The 22,406-nt window shown below is 42.1% G+C and overlaps 1 protein-coding gene across 4 annotated transcripts in view; it reads left to right on the plus strand.

Annotated features, from left to right (window-relative positions):
* The window catches only part of adarb1b (adenosine deaminase RNA specific B1b), a 100,043-nt gene extending 78,748 nt beyond the window's left edge, over window positions 1-21,295 (plus strand). For 3 of the 4 annotated variants that reach the window (XM_086090986.1, XM_086090983.1, XM_086090985.1), the window contains 8 exons: window positions 2,687-3,612; window positions 5,916-6,030; window positions 6,457-6,625; window positions 6,740-6,891; window positions 8,815-8,983; window positions 14,455-14,636; window positions 14,762-14,940; window positions 15,894-21,295. In XM_086090986.1, the coding sequence (XP_085947112.1) occupies window positions 2,687-3,612; window positions 5,916-6,030; window positions 6,457-6,625; window positions 6,740-6,891; window positions 8,815-8,983; window positions 14,455-14,636; window positions 14,762-14,940; window positions 15,894-16,070 (2,069 nt within the window). In that variant the 3' untranslated portion in view covers window positions 16,071-21,295. The remainder of the gene's footprint in view (window positions 1-2,686; window positions 3,613-5,915; window positions 6,031-6,456; window positions 6,626-6,739; window positions 6,892-8,814; window positions 8,984-14,454; window positions 14,637-14,761; window positions 14,941-15,893) is intronic. The other variant, XM_086090984.1, reaches the window with a different exon arrangement.
* Window positions 21,296-22,406: the final 1,111 nt, after the last annotated feature.

Below are 22,406 nucleotides of genomic sequence, written 5' to 3' on the forward strand. Positions count from 1 at the left end.
TCATATGATTGCCGCTGAAACTCTCTTAGCATCGTCTGTCCTGACATAAACCGAGAGATATTACTGACAACATAAAAAGGAAAAGTTAATCAGTACATCTGAGAGGCTTCAGGTTGTATCACAGATTTCAACTTCTTAAAATTTCCTCCTCAGAAAATCTTCTGTTCCGGAGCTTATTGAACTTTAATTAGACATTTGGGCCCAAATTCTCTGAGAAAGCCCCAGAAAGGAATTTGTGATCAAATGTGTTTGCCCCGTTATGTCTTCATGAAGAATCAGTCATGTAATCATGTCACACAATTGGAGCATTGCAAATAAGGCCCAACTCGACGTCTGTGTTATCGCTGAGGGTTGTTTCAGCTATCCAGTAAATGTGATCACTTGAAAATCCATGCAAATGCAAATATCTGAATTGTGCACTCAGACCTGAAGTGTAAATCCATTCTAAAATCGAGTCAGTGCTTTATTGATGATGTCATTGATTAATCGCAGTGGTGGTAAAGTCAAACTGCCGCACAAATTATGATCCATCCATCGACAATGGCAATTTTCAGATGTTTGTAGTAGTACCAAGATCGGCCTGTGAGAGGCAGTATGGTGCCACAGGACATCCAGCCTGCTAACGAATGCAAAGAAGAAAGAGAGAACAGAAATCAAAGAAGCTAGGCTAACTGTTAGCTTATGATTTTGTTTCACATTACAGGCAGTTCAGGCTTGCTTGAACTCCACAAGCCTCAGGATTTGCAGTCATAAATATTGAGCAGGTTTAACGTTTACAATCGGCAGTCTTGCCCAATTTTGTGAGCAGATCATAGAGGTAAAATCACTCTGAACACACCCCACACCACAGTACAATCACTTGGGGTAATCGATCAGAGACACGGAGAATCGGGCCTTTACCAACTTCAAGCGGGAGATCGAGGCCCGTATGTGTTTGTACTGCACATTTGATGACGCAATGACAGATAGCGACTGCTGATTACACAAACGCTGGCATGAATGTTTTGAAGTGCATGTTTCTGCCATAATTTAGTGCATGCGATCATGGTTGATGCTCTCCAACGTTAATCTTTTGCTGTCCCCTCACGCTTTTAGCCCAACTATAAAAGCTGTTTATACATTTTGAGTGTGTAGAGAAGGTTTTACATGCTTTATGTGAAACCATTTTTTTCCTATTTGCATGCAAGTTATTCATTATTATTGATTGCAAGTGATCAGATATATCTGTTGTAGTATTGATCACTGGATAAATCTGTGTTAAACATGTTACACGCTGAATTAAATTTTCGGTTCAGTCGTATGTTTTGTGTCTTAATTTTTTTTTTCAACATGCACCTGTTATTGCTAATTTCTTTTTTTTAATTAATCAAGCTCAGAAATATTTCCGTGATTAGGGTTTAAAGTTTAGTTTTTGGGTTTTGTCCTTTTGTAACATTTCTCCTTCTCTTCCTTTATATCCATTTTAACTGCAAAACTAATGCAACCACGAGGAATGCATGACGTGCGCCACGCCAATGCATGTTTTCAGAGCTCAGAAACTGATGAATGTGCAGTTTGAATGATGACTGATCTTTTGGAGTACCTTTTTGTTTGGCTTGTCTTAAGACATGACCGTGATTTTTTTGGATTCAGATGGTAACGGCATGTCAATGCAACACAACACTGATGAGCTTCACGGGGGGGCGGCGGGTGAGGCGGGATTTTCGGAGCCACGGTCACACGAATGGCCCCCTAATTTGAAACGTTCTTTCCTCTTTATGGACTACGACATGTCATTATTGTCAAATTTTCCCGCAAAGGGGGGTTGATGTCACATTTTGAACTGGCACTCTTGTCACCAGCCGAGCTTTTTTAGGATCCAGCAGTAGGCAGAGTCTTCTCATTCTGCCTCTTTTTGATGTGTTCTCCCGTTTTGCCTGGTCCTCAGCTCCTCCTACCCTTGCACTCCCCCCCTGCACTCCCTCAACCCAACCTACAGTCCCACTCATGCACACTGCGGCCTCTCTTTCTCCTGAGTACCGCAAGGAGTAACCTATCAAGCCTTTGCTGAAGGATGTTATAAATGAAAATTTTTGCCAATATTCCATCCACTTTGCTTACTGGGCTCAGTGATATGTGTTCCCCAGCATATCTAAGAACATTAGCGTCAACTTGTTGCTTTATTGATGGTCCTTGAGGGTCTCGGAAGGTCCCTCCAAATAAAATGTAGTATCATTATTAAAATCAGCACTTAAATACTTGCTGGTTTGTAACAAAGAGATTGCATAAATGAAAACTGTGTGTGTAGATATATTTGTGTTGAATATTCATAAATACATTGACAGCAGGACTTGAGAAGTTGTGTTTCACTCTGAACACCCAATGTTCACGAGATTCATAAGATAGGACAATCTCAAATGTGAAAAATGAAGTTGTAGTACAGTAAGAATTTCTAAACAAATTAAAAATGAAATTTGACCATTTTGTTTAGCTAACACAACGGTTAGTGAATATGACTGACGGACTAGATGTGAGGCGCTTAAAATGCTGTGGATCTCATTGAGATCATCATTAAAAGATATCTGCCTTTATACAGGAACACAAATCATTGATTCAGTTCCAAAGAGTGATAAAGGAATCTATAAATTTTGCATTTACAAGATCCTGCAACGAAGGCGTTGTAAGTTACTCTTTCTGGGCACCGCAGGTTCGAGCAGCACTGACGTTAAGGAAAACCGAAACCTGGACAACGTGTCCTGCAAAGAAGGGGTGGGTGTGGCCGAGCAGCTCCCCAATGGAAGCGGCCCGGGCAGTCGAAAGCGGCCCTTGGAGGAAGGAAACAATGGTCACACTCACTCCAAGTTCCGAGCCAAGAAGCGCAAGAAAACGCCCGGACCCATCCTGCCCAAGAATGCCCTGATGCAGCTCAATGAAATCAAACCGGGTCTTCAGTACAAACTGCTGTCCCAAACAGGACCGGTCCACGCGCCAGTTTTTGTCATGACCGTAGAGGTCAACGGACAGACGTTTGAGGGCATGGGTCCGACCAAGAAGAAGGCTAAATTAAATGCGGCGGAGAAAGCGCTGCGATCCTTTGTCCAGTTCCCCAACGCCTCCGAGGCGCACCTGGCCATGGGCCGAACACTGACCGTCAACACGGACTTTACTTCCGACCAAGCTGATTTCCCAGACATGCTCTTCAACGGCTTTGAGACACCGGCCACACCCGAAGAGTCCTTCTATGTCGGTTCCAACGGTAGCAGCGCTTTAAACTCGCTCGGGGAGTACCCGCTGCCCGCGCCACCTGGCGGCAACCTTGTCCAGGCGCCGCTGCCGCCTCCGTCGGCATTCAGCTCACCCTCTAGTGGCAAAAACCCTGTCATGATTCTCAATGAACTCAGACCAGGCCTCAAATACGACTTTGTGTCAGAGAGCGGGGAGAGTCACGCCAAGAATTTTGTGATGTCTGTGACGGTGGATGCGCAGACATTTGAAGGCTCAGGGCGCAACAAGAAGCTAGCGAAGGCCCGGGCAGCGCAGGCCGCTCTCTCGGCTCTCTTCAACATGCAACTCGACCAGACGCCGTCCAGGCAGCCCATCCCCAGAGAGGGACTACAGCTTCACCTCCCGCAGGTAAGAGGGCCTTTCGTCTTCCTTTGTCACACTCGATAACTTGCATTATGATGACTGTCGTCAGCAATGCTGAATGGTACTTGGTAAATTGTACTGCATTTAAATAGCGCTTTTCCACCTTACAAACCAATTGCCGGTTCAGTATCTTGCTCAAAGATACTTCGGCGTAGTCACAATGGCATGTGATCGAACCCACAACCTCTGGGCCACTCTACTACTGAGCCACGCCGCCCCAATGAAAACAGGCCGTCTTTGGTTTACCAGACGTTCAATTACTATGGTGGCATGAGATCGAACCCACAACCTCTGGGTTGCGGGACGACCACCCTCCCACTGCGCCATGCCGCCCCAATGAAAACAGGCAGCCCTCGGTTTATGAGGCGTTCAGTTACTATGATGGCAACGTAACCCAAATTTATAGTTGCAGCATGGCGTATAGTCTATCACTGACTTACTCGAACACTGTAGTCATTTTTATTATTTGAAATATGTGTCTGAAAAACACCTAAGGCATCGGTACTAAACAACGAAACAAAGATTGGGTGCTAATTGAGCATGCCTTCTTGTCCCATGTGACATTTTCTTATAGTAAACGTGTTAATCGCGTGTCTTTTGTAACCTTGGAACGTCGCGTGCCGCCTTACACCAAGCATCCCCATTAATTAGCAACTTTACAATTTCCGCTGATGACGTGGCCGCAGATCGGAATCCTTGTGATTAGAAAGATTCAAATCTGATATCAATCAATTAACTGCCGTTGTGACAGCCGGAAATTAAAATTACAATCATAGCTTTGGTGTGTATTGAGCGATCAATAGAAGTAAAATAGCTTTTAGTGGTTTTTCAATATAAATATATTTTGTTTTGCAAGCCTTTGTTAAGTCAAGGCACTTATTTTTCATGATTAAAATCTCTGCCAAACGAAAAAAATGTCGCGATCTGTTCTCAGGTTATTCGCAAATGTATTTACTCAGTGGTTGCACATATTCAGTGCTCAGCAAGCACAGTAAGGGTCACTTCACACACAAAAAAAAAAAAAGTAGAAGTGGGAAGCACTAAATGGGTATTGGGTATCAAGACCTACTGTGTAAATCCAACACAGGAAATTTGAAGTGAGACAGCAGTCGACAGAAGGCAAGTTTGATTGCCTGGGCATGAGAAAGGCTCGCCCATAAAACATAATACAATATTAGAGAGTGTTTATTTGTATGTTGACTTGACTGGGAAACCAGCCTTCCAAGGAAAATGACATGACCCACTTAGCTCTTTTTCTTCTTTTCTTTTTTTTAACACTTTGGATGTATCAATAATATGTTCTAAACTGTTCCTTTGAATCCATTAAAAATGCATTGGCCTTTCTGTCCAAGAACAAAAGATCTGTCACATCAATAACCTTGTCACGTCAAAAGTGAAAGGAACCTCTGCTACGAGTGGGTAAGTCCAAAGAAGCGGCAAAGCAATATTATAATAATCTCATTAGTTTATGTCCATCCAGCTGTAGTCTTCACTCGTCTTGGTTATCGTCATTTTCGATTACACATTAGCCACCGGGTAAAGCGCTTAGCCAGGGAAAAGTGGCTGTCAAAGAGCACGAGATGTATGTTCACTTGAGCTTGAACTGCATGGACCTTGCACTCTTTAAACCTGACTTACAGGACACCTTGAAAGATATTCAGGCGTCCATTTTAGAGGCTTAGCGACTCCTCGTATCATTCCAGATCCGCCGACCGTTTTGCTGAAAATCTGCTGTATAGAGGAACGTACGTCGAGAGGGTTCCAGAAATTCAAGTGTCGTCAATACATCGGCCGTATAACTTCCTTGCTGAATTATTTTTTAGATGTCTTCTCCTGATTGTTGAATATTTCCCTCTGGTGCTAAAAGGCAGAAAAGTTGCAGGATAATGTCACAAAATCCAAACGACAAGTTTTCCCTCTTGAAAGGAATCCCTGAGCAGTTTGGATGTTATCTTCAGTCGACAGCAAGTGGCAAAATGGCTGCCCCCCTGAGATGGAAAAAAAAATGGCTGGATTTTGCTTCATAACTCTTATTCGGCAAATGTAATATTAATCAGAGTCACATGTTCTTGTCAAGCGATGTTTAATTTAGTGTGGTCGGTGAATCATTTTGTTGCCAACTTTCTGGCTGTTGTTCGGCTAAGACTTACACTGTGACAGGTAGCGTTGTCTGTTGGGTGGGGGGGGGTGGGGGGGGCGTTTAACATCAGACATGTTTCGTAGGCTGTCGGATTTGACACTGGGTGGTGTGTGTGTGTGTGTCGGCGTACGCACGCACGTGATTACAGGTTCTCGCTGACGCCGTCTCCCGACTGGTGGTGGATAAGTTCAGCGAGCTGACGGACAACTTCACCTCGCCCCATGCGCGGCGGAAAGTCTTGGCCGGCGTTGTCATGACAACAGGTAGGTAGATGAGGGGGGGGGAAGACTTTTGACGGCAACTAACAGTTTGTAATGGAACCTGTTGCCAATTCTAATAAGTCTATGTGCCCCTTTATTTGATTTTGGACCATCTCTGACAGCGTCAATACAAAGTGAGATTAATTTTTCTTAAAAAGGAAGACATTTTAGAATGACTGTTTTGGCAGGTGAGTGTCCATGTGCCATCTCATGGACTTTGTAATATCTTATTGTTTTATATGCTAAAGACTCCCAAGTCTAATCTAATTTGTCCGTCCAATATCTGTCCATTATCTGTCGTGCTTGTGAGAGTCACAGTTTGGAGTTGGCGCTTACGCCAGCTAAAAGTCCAGGATGTAGTAAATGAAAATGGCTGGATTTCAGAAGAGAAATGGTGGGAAACATCTTTGGCCTTGCTCTCCCTAACAGGGACGGACGTAAAAGAGGCGCAGGTCATTTGTGTTTCCACGGGAACCAAATGCATCAACGGTGAGTACATGAGCGACCGCGGCCTGGCCCTCAACGACTGCCACGCCGAGATCATCGCCCGGCGCTCGCTCATGCGATACCTCTACATCCAGCTGGAGTTCTTCCTCAGGTCAGCCTTACATTTTTTTCTCACCTTACGTCGTCTCGTCCGAGCTTTTCAAATCGCCTTCAATGGCATGACGGCGCCTTCGACTTGTGAATGGATGTTTGTCTGTTGCCATAGCAGCAGCAAAGAAGAGCATCCGAAGTCGATATTCATGCCGTGTGACAAAGGAGGCTACAAGTTAAAGGACAACATTCAGTTCCATCTCTACATCAGCACCTCGCCCTGTGGAGACGCCAGGATTTTCTCCCCGCACGAGGCCGGCGTAGAAGGTAGGGCGCCGGTGCTGCTGAACAGGCCGAGAGGGTGCTTGACTTTGAGAACAACCCATATGGGCCAGTTGAGATGGAAAATGAAAATGAAAAATACAATAAGAATTTGTTGTATTTTTATATCATTATTTCTAATGACTTGAATCTTGGTGAATCCATTTTTTTTTTTTTTAGAAAATGAAAAAAAAATGGTGCTAGCAGACAGACAGGGCTGTTCTAAAGATAGCTTGTCAGTGATGAGACACTGTGACTTACTAGGAATTAAAACCGCAAAACAAAAACATGTCAACGCCTTCTTAAAATAATCACCCAAGTCATTTTTCTGATTTTTCAAGTAACACCTAAAAATTTAATTAATGAGGCGATGATTTAGGCAAAAAATAATAGTTTTTCCCCAAAAAATGACTTGGGCAGTTATTTTACGAGGGTGATGATGTATTTATTTATTCAAATTTAACATGGTACACGTTTCTTCTGTACCAAATATTCTATGTTTTGTTTGAAAATAAAACATAATTGTTTTCAGTGAGAAAAAAAATGCTGTTTTTATTTTTTTAAAGGTAATTTTAGAGTTGTAATTTTAATTCCGTGACACCGCAACGTTTTTGCTCACGGTTATCATACTGCCGGAATCTACCGGTAATATTGGCCTATTTTTTTAATTGCTTAACCAAATTTAGAGGTGTAACAATTGACAATCAATTATCATTGAAATTAGTATTTTAGGGGGGGAAAAGTACCACAAGGAAACATTTTAAAGGCAAACCTCTGCGCTGTTGCATCAGACGTGCCGCACTTTGCCCACCCCTGTTCCCAACTGACACGTTTATGATGCGTTCCTGAGCAACAGTTTGCTCAATTAAATCCTTGAGATTCCGTCTTCCGCTTGGTTCAATTTAATTAGAAATTTGCCACAATGTCCTAATAGGCATCCGGCACGTTGAAAACGAGGCTTCGTTAATTACAGCTTTTGTTAGTCGCCGTCTGCGCCTATCAGTCTTTTCGGCCCACCCTCACTGTCTGACTGATTAACCTCCCTCGTGTTTGGGCCAAGTGTTTTCCCGTCGCACGCGGCAGCCCAAACGGGAGAACGGCCACATTCAATTAGGCGATGAATAGACGCCATCGGAAACATTGATAACGAAATATTGTTGTGGCTTTTTTTTTTTCTTTCTAGCGGCCTATTTTTGCTTTCTCTTCACAACATCATTTGTTGCTAAATGTCCTTCAATGCCAAACTCAACAAGGTGGTGGTGGTGGTGTGTGTGTGTGGGGGGGGGGGGGGGTTGTCAATCATGACTGTATGATAGTTCCGGGCGGAGAGCCGGCCAAACACGAGTCAGTGGAAGATATCATTTTTACGTGCAAGCAGATGCCTTCTAATTGGTTGTCAGTTTTGCACCTTTTGCACGCTCGCTGCTGCTATCACAAGCCAATTGGTTCCATTTCATGTCAGCTCATTTAATTGGACACTTCAAAGCTGTCGAGGAGAAACTTTTCGTCTTTCTTTGCAAAAAAAAAAAAAAAAAAAAACGCTTTCTCGAAGATATATATTTTGCACGAAATTAGACTTGATTGAAAATGTGAAGAGCCGGTCGTCCAGTGATCAGAAGGTCGGCTGTCATGTGCCGTTGTGTCCTTGGGCAAGGCACTTCACACACATTGCCTCCAGTGCTACTCGATGTTTGGTGGTGGTCGGAGGGGCCGTAGGCGCACACTGGCAGCCATGCTTCCGTCAGCCGTGGCTACTTTAGCTTACCGCCACCACAGTGTGAACGTGAGAGCGCACGAATAATGCAACCGCTGTGAAGCGTCTTTGAGTGTCCAAAAAAAAGTGCCGTATAAATCGAATGCATTATTCTAATGAATTATAGTGACCATATGCAACCTTTTCCTTTCTTGTGGCTTGATATGTGGCCTCAGACCAAGGAGACCGACACCCCAATCGAAAAGCAAGAGGTCAGCTTCGGACCAAGATCGAGTCCGGCGAGGGCACCATACCCGTCAGGACCAGCAACACCATCCAAACGTGGGACGGGGTCCTCCAGGGAGAGCGGCTACTCACCATGTCCTGCAGCGACAAGATTGCCAGGTCATTTTCATTCAACTCCAAATGACCCTCTCGGACCGACGTCGGCAAAATTTAATCATGGCGAGTCTGTGATTGACGTTGTCGTGGTTCACCTTACTTCCTGTTAATCATTTGATTGTTTATATTAATGGCGTTTCAGTTGTTTGTTTTTGCTTTCCCTCTGCGTTAACGTAGCGTAGTGATTATAGATGTATTCCAACTTGTGTTACAAATTGGGGTTATATTGTAAACTGAAGATTCTTTGGAAGGCCACATCTTGATATTAAAATGATCAATCCCATATTAACGGCAACGGGGGAAGCCACGTCACGTGAGCATGCTATGGCTTGCCATAACAATCAGACACCTGAGTACATGGTCTTGAGGATAGAACACAGGATATTTGTAGATTTTTATTTGGGGGGTGGGGGGGGGGGGTGCTTTGTTTGTTTGTGTTGTCCCGGCTGTTTTACTGGATTTTGACTGATTTTTCAAGGACCACAGAATATTGTGTTCTGTGCTGTAAAAACATGGAACATACCAAAAGAAAGATGAGAGTATTTTCTTTCATCAGGAAAAAAAAAATTCTATCTGTTTTTGTTTTGCAGCAATTAACATTAGAATATAGCTAAGTTTCACCATTATTCACAAATCAGTTTAAACTGCGAGGAAAGAGCTTTTTGGAACAGCCCTGGTTGATCTCTTATACTCTGCTGCCACCTGCTGGCCGTTTTTGTAATGACTACCATTGCTTCATGCATTCTTTTCAGTTCTGAGGCTGCTTCAAAGCCTTCTTTCTGTATGCGCTAGCATAAAAAAAAACATAAACGTATAAATACGTCTTAGGGAGCATGGTTATACGTAAAATAGAACGTATTTATATGTTTTGGGGAGCAAATGAGTTAAAATAACTGTTTAAGTCACTTTTTCAGATATTTCATGAAACACAATTTTTTTTTACTTTCATCAGAAAACAAGGTATATTTGTATCTGTTTCCGTTTTGCAGCAATTAGCATTAGACTATAGCTAAGTTTCATCACGGTTCACAAACCAGTTTAGAACTGTAGGTAAATGAGCTTGTTGCAACATGGCACTGGTTGATCTCTTATACTCTGCTGCCACCCGCTGGCCGTTTTTATAATAACTACCAATGCATTAAGCGTTCACTTCAGTTCAGAGGCTGCATCAAAGCCTTCTGTATGCGCTAGCATTAAAAAACAAAACATTAAAAAAAAAACGTTTTGGGGACCATGGCTATATTTATAATAGAAAGTTTTTGTATGTTTTTGGGAGCAAATGAGTTAAGAATTGGTAATAATGCACAAGTTATGACATTGGCATGTTCTTTATTCTACAACTTTGAGGCTTTATGTGTCTTTCTTTCTTTTTGATGCAATATCGTCAAAGACGTCAATCGTTATCGAAGACAGCCTTCTTTTTGCCAATCACGTTTCATGTGAAAATCAAACAAAATTTCTGAAAATTAGGCAATATTAGCAGTAAACAAATGCAAAAACTGGTGATGTCAAAGCACAAACACTACATTAAGTAACGGTCAAAGTATAAGTTTAACTGTCAAAGCGCATTAATTATCAATCCAGGAATTTGTTTCTCAAAAACTACAGCCACGGTAAAGAAAAGGATGTCATTTTCAAAATATATTTCGCACAAAAAATTTAAATTGTCAGCCAGTGTAATCATTTTGATAAAAAAATCAATTGTCAAATTGATGAATCGTTTATGTTTATATACTGAAGTGTTAAATAATGCATATATTTGTGGAGACTGGGGTCAAGCTGCATTTTAAAATGTTAAAAGTTAATGTTAAAGTTCAATAGCTCCTAATATAAAAAGAAAAATGCACTCAGCTGTCACCAATGTCTTACAAATGCAATTATGCCATCTAGTGGCAGAAAATGACCAAAACAAATCAATGTCACACTATAGTACATCTTTTAATTTGACTAAATTTTATGAATTATTATGAAATTACTGTATCAATAACTAAAAGATGCAGCCATATTTCTATTAGTTTAACATGTTCTTCCACTTTTATGTCGAGTATGAAAACTTAAGAGAGAAAAATTGTGCATTTTATTTTACATTAGAACAGATATAACATTTGCGATTAATCGTGAGTTAACTATTGAAGTCATGCGATTAATTACGACTAAGGTGTGTTGGTTGTGATTTCCGGCGCAATTCAGGTTACGTCAGGTCACCACTGTGGGAACGCAACTCCCTACTGAAACACAACCGTCATAGTTCTCTCCCTCTAAGCTCTATTTACTCCTCCCATCAACTTGAGCATTCCGGCGGGTCCCACCCGCCCGCCGCCGCCTGGCCAGGCCTGTAAATTCTGTCATTTTCTTCATGTGGTGTCAGGGACGAGCGCACTGATGGACTGACCTGTCCTTCCAGTATATGCGCAGGCCCCATCATGGCGTCTTTAGTCTCCGTCGGCGTTCAAGGCGACAGCGCGCCAACCTGCTGATGAAGGGCGGCTGCCCGTTGCCAAGCAAACAATCCCAAGTTCTCCATAACTCTTCTGCAGCGGCCGCCCTCCTCGTCGTTCTCGGCCCGTCCAGGACGCTAATACCTTGCCTCGGTGCACCGAATGATTGGACGCCAAGCGTGCGCCTGATGAAGGACACGACGGCTCGTTCTTGTTCTTTTTTGCACAGTGTGACTGCGTAGTTCGGCTACTTGTCGTACTTGTGCTATCGATTTCACTTATAATTTTTTTCCTTTCATGGCGCCCGTGTCAAAAAGTGGAGGGATCTAAGTCAGTAGAGGGCAAAATAGCTTTGCAACGAGAAAAGGCGTTAATAAGGAGCGATGGATTGCTTCCTCACATGATGTGCTGCCATTTGCGGTTGGGAGAAAGCGGGAACGTGTTTTTCCGACTATATAAGCTGCTTCAGTCAAAAAAAATGCATCGTATGGCTTTGTAGGTCGGATTCCGAGAGTCATTTTGGCCCACTGTCAGTTTTACATGCGCCATCTTAAAGCCGCGCACGCTTCAACATTGGGAATATTGCCTTTTGTATCGTCTGTCGCCTCAGGTTGCGCGTTCCACATCATGTTCATTTCACACAGCCTCAGCCAGCCCGGAGTGAAAGATGTCGAACGAAGATGATGCTGACAACTTTGTTTGCGCTGCTTGTCATCTGGTTTCCAGCCAGTGGCACAGATGACAAAATGACGTATGATACAAATGTGTGTCTTCATATCGCCACCCTCTTAAAATAATTGCTAATAGTTTTCTTTTTTTTGAAAAAAATTATGTTTTGCCTAAATCATCTCCTCATGATGCAAATTGTAAAAAAAATTGTGTTTCATGAAATATCTGAAAAAATGAAAAAACGGATAAATACGTTCTATTTTACGTATAACCATGCTCCCTAAGACGTATTTATACGTTTATGTTTTTTTATGCTAGCGCATACAGAAGGCTTTGATGCAGCCTCTGAACTGAAAATAATGCATGAAGCAATGGTAGTCATTACAAAAACGGCCAGCAGGTGGCAGCAGAGTATAAGAGATCAACCAGGGCTGTTCCAAAAAGCTCTTTCCCCGCAGTTGTAAACTGATTTGTGAATAATGGTGAAACTTAGCTATATTCTAATGTTAATTGCTGCAAAACAAAAACAGATAGAATTTTTTTTTTCCTGATGAAAGAAAATACTCTCATCTTTCAGTTGGTAGGTTCCATGTTTTTATAGCAATAGAACACAATATTCTGTGGGCCTTGCAAAATCTGTCCAAATCCAGTAAAACAGTCGGGAGCGAAGGGGGTTGCTTCAGTGAAAATGGCTGCTGGGTGGGAATGAATTAAGAAGGTGTGTGTCTATGAATCATTTGAAGGGTTGCAGTACGTACAGTGGGGAACTCAGTTCTTTAATATCCTGCTGAATGTGAAGATTTTCTCACTTGGAAATAAAGTCTCCTATATTTATGGTTGTTGTTATTGATAATGGCAATAGACAGAATATCAGTCAAAAATGTGTTTTATTGGTGTCTCAGGTCCCAATTGCCGTGCCTTCAGTTAAATCAGTTCCTGCCTTGTACTTTGAAGCTTGTAGCACCCTATAATATAATCATTTCCTGGAAATGTAATAAAAATTGCACTTAACTTGATCAAAAATGTAATAAAACCCAATAATGTCATCATTTCAACAACAAAAACGTACTGACGAGATACCATATTACATAATATTATATCATATGGGCGGAGCTCACTTTGATCAACTCTCTGCAGAGTTGGTTTAACACGAAATGAATCAACTCTTGTCAAACAACTCCAACACTGACCTCCATTTAAATCCAGTTTTGAAAATGTAATAAATCCCAAATAATGTAATAAGGTACACGCATGGCGAAAATGTTAGTCGGGATTTTTTTTTTGCTCCATTATTTTGTGATTATTATTTTTATTTTTGATTGAGTAATACGTAAATAGTTAGTAACTTCCACTAAATAGAGGACAGAGCTTGTTCTCTCTTTTTTTTCTTTTTTTCTTTTTCTGCTTCTCGCTCCACTTTTTAGTCCACATCCACGCGCGCGACTGAGGTGGGAGTGTGATGCTTGGCAGAGCATGTCAATGGGAAAATGACGAGGGAGCGATGGCTAATCATACAGCACAGAAATAAAAGGAGAGAGAAACATACGAAATTGGATCCCTCAGTAGGATTGTGTGTGTGGTCCATTGTGTTGGCCTGTGGCATTATATACTCATTTATCTTACATGCGTTGCCATTTGTGTCTTCTCCACACTTTATAACCTCAAACTTGACAACAGGAATGGAGTTAGACTCAACAGAAATGTTCTCTTCGTGAGTAAGGGTAGGTTCAAGTTGGGCTCTGTCGTTGGTAGGAAACTGATGTCGAGCTGATATTGAGCATTTTGGCCGATATCGGTTTTGTTTTTGTTTTTAAAAATCTGACGGCCGATATAAAGTCAATCTGAAACCATTTTAATCTCAGCGAGCTTTTTATTTAAATTTTCAGTTAACTTTATAAGAGATGCTGCTGACCCTATGAACCTTCTGAACCATTTGTTTTTGTTTGACATTAAAACAAAGAAATGTGAAAGTTTATGATTTCAAGTATTTTTTAATTTGGGGGGAAAAAACATTTACTTTACAAAACTATTAAGAGCTATGGTATTTACTTGCTTAAGTTTCCATTTAACTTTTTAAGACATACTGATAACCTCGGGAACTCCCTGAATGTTTTGTCACAAATGTAACTCATTTGCTCCCAATAACGTATAAATGTGTTTTATTTTATATACTACCAGTGTCCCAAAGACGTATTTATACGTTTTATGGGGTTTTATGCTAGAGCATACAGAAGGCTTTCGATTTTCAAAATGACGATTAATCGAATTCATTTGATTTATTGCCCAGCCCTACTCTGATGTCCTTTTCTCTCACGTCGGCGCCACAAATAATCCCAAGTGTGCGATTTTGCTGTTGCCATATTGCAGGTGGAACGTGGTGGGCATCCAGGGCTCTCTGATGAGCTACTTCACGGAGCCCATCTACTTCTCCAGCATCATCCTGGGGAGCCTCTACCACGCCGACCACCTCTCCAGAGCCATGTACCAGCGCATCGCCGATATCGAGGACCTCCCCCAGCAGTTCACGCTCAACAGGCCTCTGCTCAGCGGTGAGGAACGCCAGCAACCTCGCGCTCCTTGCTCAATTATTTGAGTCTTGAGCAATACGTCGACCTTCGCGGCGCTTCCGCCGGCCGAGAATGACGCTTCACATTTTGATTTGGATGCTTTGTAGGAATAAGCAACGCCGAGGCCAGGCAGCCGGGCAAAGCGCCCAACTTCAGCGTCAACTGGACGGTGGGCGACCAAGTCCTGGAGGTGATCAACGCCACCACCGGCAAGGACGACATGGGCCGAGCCTCGCGCCTCTGCAAGCACGCCCTCTACAGCCGATGGATGCGACTGCACTCCAAGGTAGCAAGAAATCGGCCCCAAATTGACGCCATCAAACGCTTTGCCGACACACCTCGATCAAAAGTTGAAATCATTCCACAAAGATCGCATCCGATTTGTTTTCCCGGTTAAAATGAATTGAAATGTTTACATCTGTCCATCAAATCCATCGCAGGCGGCGGCCATTTTGCCAATGGCTGTCGACTGAAAATGACATCACAGACCAATCATGGCTCACCTGTTTTGGGAGATTGCTCATGTGACGTTTGCAAGCTGAGCTGTGATTGGTCGTTACCTGAGCCCTGAGCGACTATGACGTCACTTTCAATCAACAGTAAGTGGCAAAATGGCCGCCCCCTGCGATGGATAAAAATGGCTGGATTTTGCTGCTTCATTCATATTCCACAAACGTCTGAATGAGTGGGCAGCATACAACATATTATAGGAAAATAACATTTTTGGGTTGGCTTCATTTCTATAAAAAAAAAATTAAATAAAATTTATAAATGAAAATTTGACATTTTGGAGATGCTGCTTGATTATGAAGAAAATATTCATCCCTATTATTTTGGTAATAATTGAAATCACGATAAGGACGATCATTTATTTTTTGGTACAAAACAAGAACATGTTTAAACGTAAAAATTATTAATACAAATCAAATTCTTTGAAATACTATAATTATGAATGAAACTAAATTTATTACATTAGTTATTTTAAAATTTAAATAAGGTGTAAATTTATAAATTTAAAATTAGCAACTTTTTTGGGACGATTATGCAGATTTTGTAATTGTGTCGTGTAATAATTGAAATTGTAATTGAAATCGCATTCATTGCACAGCCCTACCCGACGGCGGCCATATTACAAATTGTGACGTGAAAATACAGTACGACTGTTGTTGAACTTGAGGCCATCTTTCTCCCGTTGTTGACTATCTGTTGTGGTCTCGCCCGCGCCTGCCGCCCTCCCAGCTGTCTTCCGTGTTGCGGATCAAGATGCTGAAGCCGGCCTCGTACCACGACGCCAAGCAGGCGGCCGCCGAGTACCACTCGGCCAAGCAGGCGCTCATCAAGGCCTTCCACAAGGCCGGCCTGGGGGCTTGGGTCAAAAAGCCCAGCGAGCAAGACCAGTTCACTCTGTGCTCCTGAGGGGCCCGACCCGCTGGACCGAGGGATTCTCAAGTCCCCCAGAACCTCTCAGAAGATTAGCAGCCCACCCTCATAGACCCCCTGCGTCCCTCCCGTATATTTGCACGCACTTGCAGCTGTTAACTCGTGGAAATCAATGTGCATAGTTCCCAAAAATGTAACACAAAAAAAAAAACTTTCATCAGGGTTACTCCTTACCGGACTCACCTCATGAAATCGTGTGCTTTTTATTTTTGCTCTTAACAAATGGTGGGCTTCCCCATGGACTAAAACTGGAATACATGTTGTTATGTTTCATTCTTCTCTTTTTTTAATGTGGTAGACGGAGAACGTGTTTGTTTGTGTTTTGTTTTAGAAGGTGTATTATTTTGAGTCGGGGCGACGCAGAGCCGTTGATAAGAGTTTGACCGACTCGGTTTCAGCAGGGTAACAAGATGGCGTCCATAGGTCATGTGACCAGCAGTACGCTGTGATTGGTAAACTGCTGGTCGCATGACCTATGGACGCCATCTTGTTACCCTGCTGAAACCGAGTTACAAGATGGCATCCATATGTCATGTGACGCCACATGAAATATGGACGCCATCTTGTTACCCTGCTGAAGCCGAGTTACAAAATGGCGTCCATATACTGTGATTGGTAAACTGCTGGTCACATGACATATGGACGCCATCTTGTTACCCTGCTGAAACCGAGTTACAAAATGGCGTCCATACACTGTGATTGGTAAACTGCTGGTCACATGACCTATGGACGCCATCTTGTTACCCTGCTGAAACCGAGCTACAAGATGGCATCCATATGTCATGTGACGCCACATGAAATATGGACGCCATCTTGTTACCCTGCTGAAACCGAGTTACAAGATGGCATCCATATGTCATGTGACGCTACATGAAATATGGACGCCATCTTGTTACCCTGCTGAAACCGAGTTACAAAATGGCGTCCATACACTGTGATTGGTAAACTGCTGGTCACATGACCTATGGACGCCATCTTGTTACCCTGCTGAAACCCCGAGTTGGCCAAACTCTATCAACGGCTCTGGGGCGACGCATGTCGCCCACATTAGGTTAGCCTCGGGATGCACAAGCCGACGGGAAAATCCAGACAAATGTTACGGAAATGAAATCGAGTAGGAATTAGTCCAAAAAGTGTCTTTTGGATGGTAGACATTAGATAAGACACGCTCACTACGTTTTGTTTTGATTAGATTTTTGTTTGGGTTTTGTGAGGTTTTGCCATTCACGTGTCCGTACTTGTACATTCCTTCTTGTCGTGCTTGTGAACGGACGTGCGGATGTTGACTTTGGGGTCGTCCGGGTTTTGCCCGCTGCTTTTGGGAAAGTTGATTTCTTTCATCTTGAGCGAGTGTTTGCATGGCGGACCCGCAACGCATGCCAACGACAAAGAAAAGAAAAGTTTAGTGTGCGTGCGTGCGCACGTGCGTGCGTGCGTGCGCGCGTGAATGCCAGCATATTCCTCCTCCACGGGCAGCTTTCGATCTGTGTCGATTTTCTACATTTCTGCTGTTGGTCGTTTACGGGGGAGAACTCGCTTATGTTTTCTTAACGTGGGCGTTTTTGTAGATTCTCAATGATACTAACAAAACAAAAAAAAGCCCAAGTGATACTGGATTGTTTATTTTTGGGGAGGGGTGGGCAGAGTATTGATGCAGATATTTGTTTAAGAAACAAAAAAACAGCACTATTCAGCTACCGGCTGATATTTTTCTGTACAAGTATAAAGTCAGTCAAATGTATTTAAAACGTACTCACTATGCAAAATGGCCGATCTAGTGTTGTCGTATTTATCGTATGCTAGTTGTTGACGTGAGCGTCGTTTTCAATGTTGTCACTTTGGAGTTGACGTGAGACAATTGAGTCCGATTTGAATGAAAAGGTGAAAAACGGACACATTTGGGGCTCACCTGTAGACCCCCGCCCAAAAGTCCAAGACTCCTCAAGTGTCTGTACAGTGGAGAGCTGAGTTTCACTTCCTACTAAGTCATTTGCAGGAAGTTGCAACTTTGGAAAACGGGCAGAGCCACAACCGTCTTGTTGTTCCTATCAGACTTCTTCTTTTTTCCTCTTTGGACAAACTGTCATCAAAATTTGCACATTGTGTCCAGCTTTAATTAGTGATGGCAAAATGAAGCTTCGTGAAGCATTTGCGATACTTTTTGACTCCTCTAGATGGTGCTCCTGGTTTAAAGATAAAGGCAAGTGCAATGAAAATGGATTACGTTTGCGTTGCATCTTTGAATCATGAGTGCCATCTTGAGGAGTCAAAAAGTATCGCAAGTGCTTCATGGAGCTTCATTTTCCCATCACTAGCTTTAATTAATATCAGCTGGATATTATTTGTTGTAACACCTCCGCATGTGTTCCAACTCGGGGGGGGGGGGGGAAACGACGGTGACAATAATGACGGATTCACACATGACGACAATCGGGACGGATTTTGAGTCGACCCCCCTGATTACAACGTGAGCAAAGGCCTGACTGTCAGATGTGTCTAAAAGATTATTTGGAACCATTATCCTGCGGTATGGGGTGCGTTACGAGTGATTTGAAAAATAATAATAATAAAAAATTCCAGTGATCATTTTGTTGACGAAAACTTTTTGTCATATCGTCATTGGGGGAAAAAAATTCAAACAAAACCTAAAATAGAAGCTATTCATTGTTTACATTCAATGTGCAGCTGCAAGATTGATCTCAAGCAATTATGCACTTTTTTTTTTATTTAGGTGAAAACTCAGTTATAAGACGGCATATTGTCAGTTTCACTCATTCACTGCCATTGACGGCTATATATGTCAAAAATTCATTTGAAATATTAAAATTTGTTTTAACATTTTTTCCACTTTTGTTAACAAGAGTATGCATCGCCTGACGTGATAAAAAAAGAAAAAGAAAAAAAGATTACTAAATATTAGGGGCGTCAGGCGATTACATTTTTTAATTGTAATTAATCACACGAATTCCCTTGTTAACTCACGATTAATGACACATCTGTTCTAAATGTACAATAAAATAAATTAAGGTTTCATACATAAATGTTAAACTAATAGAAATAGTTCAAATGAATTTTTGACGTCTATAGCCGTCAATGGCAGTGAATGAGTTAATAGACACCGTTGTATAAAATATGTCTACTTTACGGTTACAAATAGGTGTGTTATAATTTTCTGTATAAAAGTTGAAATGTATGCTGAAGGGAAATATCGACTACATTAAATAGCTTTTTATTTTCGTCGACTAACTGGATTAAAACTCAAATACAATCAGATGACTAAAATTTCTCGTCAAAATGAACACTGATTTATTCATTTTTAAAAAATGACAATATTAAACATGTTTGATGTTAACAATTGTAACGCCATGAGTTGGACCAAACCATGAACTCTGCCACCACTTGATCATCACTCCGGATAATCGTTTACACACATCCAATAATCTGACCGTTGCTTGTTTGGAGGGCAAATTGGGCTCCAAATCATCCCAATGATTGCTTGTGTGCAATTGAACCGGATCAAGTCCCCATGATGATGTCATCATAGCGCGACCAGAACATCTCGTGACTCGTAGCGATGTTCTTGCAACCTCTTTGTGATCTCCACGTGAATGAGGGAATGCTCCCTAACAAACGAGGTCATTCCGCATTCCCGCTTGGTGGGGGCGTGTGTGCGTGTGCGTGCGTGTGTGTGTGTGTGTGTGTTGGGGGGGGGTTGCTCAGGCTGCTTGAAGCATACTCTGGAATCTTCACCAAAGATGATGTCATCGAGAAGCTCTTTATTATTCTCACGGGGCGGGGATCGGAACCGGGCCGGTCTACAAATAGTGGAAATCCACATATGGGTGGGGGGAAAAAATATATGTTTTGAACCCCCAACCCCAAATTCTTTAAGAAATGCTGATTAACATTTACTTCTACGAAAAATAATGTGAAACAAATATATAAAAATGTCAAAATACTGACTAACATGTACCCGAAAAACAAAAATCCTTCCCCATTCTCTCGGTGACGTCAACAATGAGGCACTCTAACGCAGCCATGCCAGCACAAAACCTGCTCCGCACGTTGGCAGTCAAGTCAGACTTGATATTCTTCCGTCATCTTCGCTCTTCCGCCTTTCTCTGGGTGACGCGCGTGCACTCACGTCACGGCTGACAACCAGGCACTCTAAAGAGGCCGCGCCTCCTAACTGCATGTCGTAATTAGCTCCTCCCCTTGCATACAAAGTTGTATCATGCTTCCATGACACCAATGATTTAATATTAACCAGGGGGTTGGCGCCATCTTGTGGCGCATCGCTTTGTTTCTGTAAATACAAAACAACAAACTTTGTGGTTATCAGATCTTGCCGCCCTTTTTTTTTATTTTTATTAATGTTGTTCTTTCCGGGATTGTACTGTTCATATTTCAACTCTGATCCAAGTGGCCGCGGCGCCGCACTGCAGTGACAATTTCAGGCCTCGCACCCCCACTTGTCGTAGTAGCCGACCGACCAAAGGTGACGCCTCAGCATCAAGCGGCTGACACGTGTGATGTCATAAGTAGCGTAGGTCTGTTTTCCTTCCAGTGTCTGTCTGCGGTTGTTTGTGACGTCTTGTGGACAGTCGAGAATCGCGTGTTGACGTTTCGTCGAGAAATGAGAATCTTCCAGAAGTGAATGTAAAGAGGACGAAAATGGGATGTTTTTCATAGACGGCAGAAGATCCTGCACCAAAGTGACATGCAATACCCCCCCACCCCCTCCCCCACTTGTTTGTGCTGTGAGTCACTTTAATGCCCCGCCCCCAAACACACGCACACTTTGTTCTTCTGAGCTCTTTTGTATATAAGGACTGCCTGCTTGTAAGATTTTTTTTTTTTCTTCTTCTTTCGACTGCACTGAAGATGTCAACCGATGATGTCATAAGAAACCGTTCCCGTTTGGGGTTCGGCTGGGAGACGAAGGCAGCAAGAACTGAACTGAATTCTCCTCGCACCTCCACTTGTAAATGCTCAATGATGCTCAGTGCCCCCCTCCCACATGTGTGAAATCCCCCCCCCCCCCCGACCCCACCTCCTTCAACAAATTCTACAGTACAACCTTGCATGTATTTACAAACGCTGCACCTCGCATGATGATTAACTTTTAAAAGGACTTGTGTAGAGAAAAAAAGAATATATATGAAGATAGATACAAAATGAATAAAATAATTCTTAGTTTACTTTTGCATGTGTTGGAAGAGTGTTTTGTTTTTTATGTGCTGTGATTGTATTGTATGGCCACACACATTCCAAAAACATCAAATCAGGTACACGCACGCACGCGCATCCTGAAGGACCACACATTTTTCAACATGTCAAAGGTCAATCAATATTGTTCAGGTCACATGCAATAGATAAAACTCAACTTTATTGATATAGCACTTTTACAAAACACATGCAGTCAAGCATGAACAAAAATACCAACATAATACCGTAGTACTCTCAACAAAATGTCCTTTTCATTCAAAGCAACAAAAATAAAAAATGCTATGAACCTTTTTAACAGAATTTAATACTATATAACTTCATTTAAAGAAAATAAATAGGCGTCGTGTTTTATTCAACTATCATGATTCTAAAACAAAATGATCAAATGAGACCAAGAAAGCTTTTAAAATGGCAGCATTTGCACAGTTAACAGTACTTCCTGTGAATCAGTCTTATTTTGAAAGAGGAAATTGTACCACTTCCGGTAGTAGAATTACCTTACGCTAATAACGGGACTTGAGCCCTTCTTCTTTTTTTTTATCACACAAGGTAAATTTCTTACATTTCAATCTTGGTATTTGTCATGGCGGGAAAATGGCATGTATTTCAATGCTGCTTTTAATCTTCAACTTGATATTCTAACATGCTTATGATCAGTTTTAAGGCTGAAACGATTCAATTTCATCTTAATTTGAGAGCCTCGCAGTAAGAAATTGGCACCGATTGAGTGGAATGGCCCATACAAGTCATTCAAAAGTCAAGTTTGCATTAAATATCCCCTTTTAAGAGAACTTCTTCCTCCAATGATCGTAATTCATTTTTTGAGTTGGCTGTTGATCATTTATACAACTTCAACATTTTAATGAAATGAAATTTTACAGAAGTGGAAGCCTCCACAGGAAATGAAGGCATCGCGGAGTGTCAATGTCCCAGAGCGGATGCCGTGAAATAAATAATAGATCACAAAGTGTGCCTTTTGCCTCCAGCTCTTCATGAAGTCGTGATGAGAGCTCAAGGAAAGGATTAGAAACCACTAAGGTGCAAGAACAAAAAGCAGGATGTAAACATGTGAAAGAAAGTCGG

The sequence above is a fragment of the Leptonotus elevatus genome, chromosome 12, assembly GCF_054856555.1.
Source record: "Leptonotus elevatus isolate MCC_2025b chromosome 12, RoL_Lele_1.0, whole genome shotgun sequence".
Lineage (NCBI taxonomy): Eukaryota > Metazoa > Chordata > Actinopteri > Syngnathiformes > Syngnathidae > Leptonotus > Leptonotus elevatus.